Source organism: Syngnathus acus, chromosome 3 (assembly GCF_901709675.1).
Source record: "Syngnathus acus chromosome 3, fSynAcu1.2, whole genome shotgun sequence".
NCBI classification, from domain to species: Eukaryota; Metazoa; Chordata; class Actinopteri; order Syngnathiformes; family Syngnathidae; genus Syngnathus; species Syngnathus acus.
In genome coordinates this window covers 3,798,875-3,807,352 of record NC_051089.1, presented here as the reverse complement: position 1 = coordinate 3,807,352, position 8,478 = coordinate 3,798,875, and the positions used below count along the sequence as shown (strand labels likewise).

General features: G+C 42.8%; 1 protein-coding gene across 2 annotated transcripts in view; it reads left to right on the top strand.

Moving 5' to 3' along the window:
- Positions 1 to 5,139: 5,139 nt before the first annotated feature.
- Positions 5,140 to 8,478, top strand: part of ntrk3b (neurotrophic tyrosine kinase, receptor, type 3b) — a 106,334-nt gene continuing 102,995 nt past the window's right edge. For both annotated transcript variants that reach the window (XM_037246535.1, XM_037246534.1), the window contains exon 1: positions 5,140 to 5,557. In XM_037246535.1, the coding sequence (XP_037102430.1) occupies positions 5,142 to 5,557 (416 nt within the window). In that variant the 5' untranslated portion in view covers positions 5,140 to 5,141. The remainder of the gene's footprint in view (positions 5,558 to 8,478) is intronic.

Sequence of the window (8,478 nt, the reverse complement as noted above, 5' to 3'; positions counted from 1 at the left end):
TTGTAAGCGATCAAAAATCAATCAAGCCTGACTTAATTGCATCTGACAGCTGCGAACACGCAACCTTGACTCGTTTTGATCGGTTTGCCCATCTTCTGGGCGGCAACCGCTGGCGCCAGAATCATCGGACGGAAAAAACAAGGCTGGAACTGCGGGAGGTGCAAAAGTGGCCTATAAATACAAAGTTGACTACCTCCAGCCAGGTTTCCATAGCAGTAAATGGCATTTACTGTCTAATGTATTGGCCTATTTTGACCCCTCCTTTGGCGGGCCCCGCAGAGGGAGGCCCCCCCCCGCCGCGGTTCCACGGGGGGTCGTCCAATGCACAATTGATTGGGGAGTCATTCTATTTTCTGCCGGCGGACCCTCGCTCACCCTTCTTCTTCTTCCCTCAGCCCGCATATTCATCTCCAGCCCTTGTTTCTATCTCGCTCTTCATCTATCCATCAATGACCCCTCCCATCTGCCTTTTCCTGCCTCGACCCCCCCCCCACCTCCCCCCTCAAAAATCAATTTTGTCATTCTGATTCAAAAAGATATAAAGAAGGCAGCGGGTGTCTCTGTGGACTATGTTTGAAGAAAGAAATCTGTACTTTCTCCTTTGTCAAAATGAGCTGGTGACTTTTCAGCCTCCCCGGATGACGGGGCGATTTAAAAACATGACAGATGTAAAGTCAACTATGGCTGAGAGCACGCAACTCGTTCAAGCAAAAAAAATCACGACACTGATATTAATAAATTTTTTTTGTATATTATTTGTTGAATGCATTGTCTTAAGGCACCCTTAAAAACACCAGATTGAGGTGTTGTAAATTGTATAATCAGATTATTTTTTTTTTTTAGATGCGCTTATGAGTATGTTTTTAGGTTTTCATTATGTAGACTTTTTTAGTAATTAGTAATATCTATGAACTAAGCTGCAGGTGGGACTTTTTTTCCCCTAAAAAATAATATAACTTATAATTAAATAAATAAATAAATAATGCTAAACTGCAAATTGTGCAAGATTTTCGAGGTCAAACTTAAAACTTGAAAATATCTAAAGAAAAAAACCCAATGTGTTTAAAAAAAACAAGACCACATGATGTGCCAAAAAAAAAGTAGACATCTTTTAAATAAGCAACAAAAATACATTCTAGGAACACATAAAACTATCTGATTAAAATGATTACTTTTTTTTTTTTGTACTTCGTGTTCATGGATCCAAATATTGTTTGCACAACTATCTGGACTTCTACTGAAGTACAGAGTTTGTGTACTATTGGCACCTCAGGCATTAAAGCATTCTGTTTACCCGAGGCCAATGAGGGGGGGGGGTCTGCGCTACATTAAGCACTTAGATGTTTTGAAGTCATCCTCTATCAGGTTTTCTATCTGATAATTGAATAGAACAAATGCCCCTCCTTCTCCAAACCGCTAATGCTCAGCCCAAAACTGCAGTTCAGCATGTTCATGCTAACCGCGGAGCCATTTGCTCAGTTGGGGAAGGGAAAAAAAAAAACCTAGTCCGGTCAAATGGGAAGTGGAGAGGAGGGGGGCGATGTTTAAGGCCTGCAGGCGCCGTTCTAGTTCAATATTAATGGTCTCCTTTAATCACGTTAGCGCTAATTTGGACATTTTGAGGTTGGATAATTCGCCGTCAGGTCGCCGCTGGTTTGCCGCTCGCACAGTAAGTGCAGCGGGCCTCGTGAATGGCCGGCAAAGAGCTCTTGAACGTATCTTCCTGTTCGACATGATGAGGCCATTTCACTGGATTGCTTTGATGCTTTTCCACATTTCTGCACCTTCAAGCGCTAGCTGTTTTCATCCCAGCTCAAAAAAAAACAAACCCTTAACATCAAGACTAATCATTTCCGATATCCTTGTCAATGTCCAATTGCTTTGGATTGCAATCCGATTTATGACACACAAATGGAAAGATTTCCTGCGTCAAATTGTAAAACACTTCCCAGGCATCTTACTAAAACACCTCAGACGTTCTGTCAAAAATACACAAAGGATGAAGAATTACACGACGCTTAATATCCATTTTTCATACTTTAAATTCACTTGGTGCCGTTTTTACGGCTCTGTCGCATTGCCATGGCGACCGCTGATCTGCCCATGTGGCGCATGCAACCGACACATCACTTGGTGTCCGTCCATTCTGTTTTTCCCGAGAGTGATGAGATTGAATTAAGTCTTGACGTTAGCATGGATTGTTTCTCCATTGCTGTGAGTGCTGATCAGTAGACGGCGGGAAAAACGTGTAGCCGGAAAACGGCGACGGCGAGACTGCAGAGAGAGCGCGGCACTCGGAGTATGATGTTTAGAGCACCGGCGGGACCGCTCGTTTATTACACGGGGAGCCTCGGAGCCGCTTTAGCTTTGAATTTCTGACACAGCGCGCCGGCGAGGGGATGCTCGGATCCCGGCGGGGTCCCCGCGTCGCTGCCCAAATTGAAATAAATCGCCACGTTAGCACTCGGAGTGCTCAGCCGGCCGCTTTGACACGTGCTCTTGGATTAGGTCCTGCTGGACGAGCGGCAGCTTCACACTGAGATTTTTTTCATCTCGGTTTATTTGAAAAGGCCTTCGCTACCCGATGGGGGTTGGTTGGCAAGAAGTATTTTCCAGCAAGTCGTTTCCTGCCGTGGCACCATTTTCAGTTTTGCCTTAGAAACACTTTGTAAACATCTTTGTTTTTGTTCAAGTGATGTTATGCAAGACGGCTTGGTCTCAAATCAGACTGCACCTCACTTGTGAGACTTGGGACAGCACTTCATTCTTGTGCATTGTTTCCATAGACACAAAAAATATTGATTGAAAAAAGGACTGCATAATTTTGACATTTTTTGCTTCAATAGTTTTTAAATAATTTTCTGGGGTCATTTTTGTATAGTTTGGCTGTTTTGCTTGAATGTTACTTTATTTTATATATCAATATTCTTTATGTAATCATTTTGTTTTTTTGCCCATATGTCCATATTTTGATCCCACATTTTTTGCTTGAATGGATTTTTAATAATTATTATTTATGTTCGTCCATTTGCAAATATTCAAAACAGCCGGAATTTACAAAAATGTTGGCTGTTTTAAATATTTGCATATTCTTTCTTTAATAATTTATTGTCCATTGCTATTGAATTAATTAAAAGCTGGTAACGACCAGCTACATGTCCATATTTTGACATAAGGAGACTTTTTTTAAAAGAAAAAAGAAAAAAGGGCCTGACTTTTATGTCCCCTTTAAGCAAATTGGACCCTGTGTTGTGCTTCGACGCATGCTTACTGCACTTTGTTCTTAGGGTGGGAATCAGCAAATCTGCATGTGTTTTCTCCAGTGTGGCGCATCTGAGACCATGTTCGCTTTTCAATTCTGTTTGAAGGCAAGTCGCCATGTCGCGTCTGGTTAATTAGTACCCGGCAACTCTGTGCTGCTTCTTCTCGGATGAGGACTTTCAACACGGTGGGAGAACGGTCAAACGGTTAAAGGCTGCAAACCTTCAAAGAAAGTCTCACCGGCAGACTTCTGAATGTGCACATAATTCAACTCATTGAGCAGAAACTCATTGACATTAAACGTCAAATAGCAATAATATAATAGCAATCTATAATTTGTGTGAAATCTCACTGATTTGCTACTAAATTCTCCAGTCTCAATCTGAATCGATGCTGAATTTTCCATAAGGTCCCGGGAGTGTCCATTTTGCAGGATATGTGTTTGAAATAGACAATTGTTGTTTTTTCCCCGCTTCACTGTGTTCTGTGTAAAAGTCACGGGTGACTGAATCTTTTGATAGATCTCTGAAGCTTCCATTTGGCGGGATTTCTGTGTGAAATTCCCGACATTGACATCGTATTTTCCTGCTTCACTGTGTTCTGTGTAAAAGTCACAGGTGACTCTGAATCTTTTGATAGATCTCTGAAGCTTTCATTTGGCGGGATTTCTGTGTGAAATTCCCGACATTGACATTGTATTTTCCCGCTTCACTGTGTTCTGTGTAAAAGTCACAGGTGACTGAATCTTTTGATAGATCTCTGAAGCTTCCATTTGGCGGGATTTCTGTGTGAAATTCCGACATTCTATTACATACTATTTGGGTTCTGTGAGAAATTTGCAGGATCTCTGTGTAAGAAAAGAAAAATCCAGTTTATTTCCTTTTAAGGTGACATTTCATGCTTTGAAAGGATTATTCATCAATGCCGGGGTACTGCCACATTCAACCTTGACGTGGGGGGGTAGTTTCAACCTATTCACGGGTTATTTGCTTCTGCCTGATGCGTGAAAGCGGCGCGTAATGGAAGGCATAAAATAATAAAGTCAACAATAAAGTCAAACATGCAGAGTGGATACTTGGCTCAGATCATCTCCTCGCTCGCTCTCTTCCAATTCTGTCATATTTTCTCAGCTTTTTATCGGTCGGACTTTTATTAGTCGCCGAGTAGAAGACTGGAAATAAAAGATGCCGCCGTGCTTAAATGGCGTTACAGTGCGAAGACAATGGCGTCGCGGCATAATGGCGTTTAATCTGATGCCAGCCTTTGATCATAATCTGCCTCACGTCACGCTTCTCAATCTTGCATTGTAATCCTCAAATTCCTACTTAAAGATGCTGATGTTAGCCACACGGACAAAACCACTTTGGAGTTTCAGGCAGAGCAATTTTCCTTCTTAGTATTGTTTTAACAATACAGTCAGATGTCAGTTTCAAATTCTTTGCAAATTATGCATTTTTTTTAAAACTGCTTTTCCAAACATATCATTAAGTAGAAAATATATTTAACCATTAAACCAATGCCTAATTTTCCGCGTCTTGTATCCACGCACGTTCTAATCACACTTGACTGCATGCAGCTTCTGCAGGTGTCAGTACGACAGCCGCTGGTGGGAGGGATTCTGACGCCCCCAACTTCTCATTCGATGCCTCTCTCTCCCCTCTCTCTCCTCCCTCTCTCATCCCTCCATCCAGTCAGTCCTGCTCCAGCATCACGCTGAGGAGGAGAGCGCAGCATCGGAGGGGAGCTACCATGCACGTTTGCCTGGAGATTTCTTCCACTTGATTACCGGGGTTTTTTTTATTTTTCATTTCCATTTCCCTCCTTCTATTTCTGTGCGTGTATGTGCGCGCGCGTGTGGATCTGTATGTGTGTGTGTGTGCATGTGTATATATATAAATATATATAAATATATATATGTATATATATGTGAGGAGGCAAGGACACACACTGCACAGAGCATCCTCTGTTCTCCTAAGGAAGGACACCAGGACCTCCTCTTCCCCCTTTTCTTCTTCTGTTTTCCATCTTTCCTCGGAGACATGGATCTATGCCTGGAGCCGCCGCGGATTTGCCGGGGCTGGCGGCTTTTCTTGGTCCTCTTGCTTCTCACCCTCCTCTTTCGGGACCACCTGAGCTCCATGCTGGACTGCCCGCCGACGTGCAGCTGCTCGCCCACCGAGATCTATTGCAATAAGTCGGACAGCGGGCGCTTCTTCCCGCTGTTGGCGGTGCAGGATGGAGCCAACGGCAGCGGAGCCGTGGACATAGCTGACTTGTTCAAAAACATCACGTCCATGTGAGTAGCTCTGTGTGACTTGCACCACCTCACTTTTTTTTTTGTATGAGTATGTGTTTTGTGGCTGGGGAATGCGTGGTGGAGGTGAGGAGGGGGGGGGGGGTGCGTCCTGAAAGTTGCACCCCCGCAGGCCTCTTCATCAGCATCCTCCTCATCCTCTTTATCACAAGGAGGAGGAGGTGGAGGAGGATGTTGCGTCCGCGTCCAACTGCTCCGACAGATTGCGCCAAATGGAACAGAAATAAATGGCGCAGTGAGGTCAACCAGTTACATATCACTACCCTCCACCACCCTCCTTCGGGAACCCCCCCTTTCCCCATGTATGAACTTGAGACAGATGTGTCTGTGTTACGAAAATGTAAAAATAACACTTGTGGTGCCGGATGCGGCTTCTTTTTGTTCACCAGTGAGTCACAAGAGCGTTCCTTCTTCAAAAGTCCAGACAATAGTGTTTTGTGTGGCTCAGTACTTGTTACATAGGTGATCAATAACATATGCAGTGGGGTGCTGTGCTGGGGGTGGTGCAAAAATGTGCGGGATGCAGATTTGTGTTGGATATCTAAAGGATATCTCTCAAGCCTTCAATTTCAAAAAATATATATTTTGTGTGACTTTTGTGTTATTGTGCTGAATGCAGATTTTTTTGTAATGGCTACATAAGCCGTATTTAATTTTCTCAGGCCGCAAATTTGTTGGTTGCATTCAAGATCGAAGCTTTCAGAGCTTTTTGTTTGAAAAGAAATCTGGAAAAAAAACATTTTGGATCGCTTCAAACTTGTGGTGGTGTGCAGGATGCAACTTTTTTATTTTGTTGAACAAGCATCCGTTATGAGACTTCAAATATATCTTTCCTTTTCGAAAATCTGACTTTTCCTTCTTGGGAAATTGTGTCAAATGCATTTTGTGTGGCTTAACACTTAATGATTTGGTGCCGGATGCATCTTTTTGTGCTTCAATGAAAGCCACGTACGCAATCCACAGAGGCCCAAATCAAAGCTTTCTTTCTTGAAGAGTCCGTAAGAACCAAGACAGATGTGCCTAGCTTATGTCGCTCCCTGGGGCGCGAATCCCGCATTACAACAACAAAGACGTCGCTTTGATATAACGTAGCTTTGCATCCTTACCTTGCGATTGCAGAACGTTTTGATTCTGTTTTTTTTAAGACAACCTGTAGGGGAAAAAATAGATTTTTTTTTCAAAGATGTGATTATTTTCTGCTACACAAACAACAAATATTACAATGCTAGTGCTAATGCATTTTTATCAATGAGGACAATAGGCTGCTAAAAGTCGTCAGTATGCAAACATTTGGGCGGCTCCACACTTATATAGAATTAATGTGCAAAATGATAAATGCGATTTAATGGACGTGCTGGATGTAGCATTTTTGTGTTTTAGGCCATACCACACCACCTTCCATGGCAGTGTAAAAATAATTTTCTGCGGCTTTGCACAAATCTACAGGATGCGCCATTTTTGTTTCTTTCCAATCAAATCCAAAGCAGAACATAAAAATGCATGGCTCAACACGTGTTGCTTCTTTTTCGATGTGAGTCCAGACACATCCTCTCAGCTTGTCATGTTGTCATAAGTGGAAGTTGCGTGCCGGATTTATGTCGGCGCCATCCCTCACTGGCCTTCAAGTACTTCATCAGAGCAGAAAATGTATTTTGTATGATTCAACCCTCATGCTTTCTTTGTTGTCTTATTGGAAGGCGGCACATTCTCCACTGCAGTACTCAATTTCTTGTTCAGCTTCTAAGCCCATCCTTTACTCGCTTTTGTTCTTACAGTCAATTCAGATCCGTTTTGAATACTGAAAGCAGCGCACAAACGTCCTCGAGGATGCCTCGTTTGAAATCTCTCCAGAAGGAAATCCAACCATACAAGCGAGCCCCGCCTCTTGTTCTCCTCACATCACTTTTGGGCTCCCGTTTGACCTTTTTTATTCAACAACTCCACTAGAGGGTACCCTGCACCCGCATCGTCTTCCTCCCCCTCCCCGCCCTCGCCAGCTTTCCTAACTGCATTAAAAGGCAAAGAAGAGAATAGCGAGGACATGAAGGCGACGGCACCCTCAGTGATTACCGTGACCCCCGCGTGGCACGTCATGATTTATTCATGCCGTAACCTGTTGGCGTCATTTATCTCCCCCTCTTGTCCACTTGGTTCCAATCGGTCAGGCAGCCGGCTTGATTGTTTTTTTTCCTTAAAAACTACAAGAAGTTAAAAGGGAAAAAGTCGTGGTCTCATTAGCATTTCTTTTGCCTTTTTTTTTACTAATCAGATTGACCTGCCTTCGGTGGCTCCGCTCCAGCAGCCGCCGTCTTTTTTTTTTCTGCTATGCTGCAGCAAAAGGCTGACAAACAAATGCAGTGGCGTCGTTTAAACATGGCTGATCATTTCTGATGGCTTACTTTAAGCATAAAGTGCTGCCTATGAATGGAAAATGCACATTAAATAGCATTTTGGAGTTGAAGATGGTGTCATTTGATTATTCTAGTCCTCAATCAAGATTGTGTAACCGGCATAGCACGCGATTAATTCAGAATACTAAAGAGAAAAACATTTTACCTTGCAATGGTAAACCTTGTTATAGTTATATTTTCTGTAATTATATATAAGAAGATATTTTATATGTTTAAATTCAGAAAAAATTACCAGCAATTAATTTTTCATTCCATTAAACATTTAGGCTACATGAAACATTCTGTTGTTCTCCTCAACTCCATCTAACGTGGGCAAGGCTTAAAGACAGAGGGAGTTGCAAACAAAGACGAAAGATTTAACCTTAGTTTTGAAGTGTAACAGCTTTCATTAGCTGGCAATTGATTCGAGCCTTGTGGGCTGACTAAACGGGCGGCAATTGCAACAGGAAGTAAACGGGCGGTGGGAGTTACATGGACATGATGAAAAAAAAT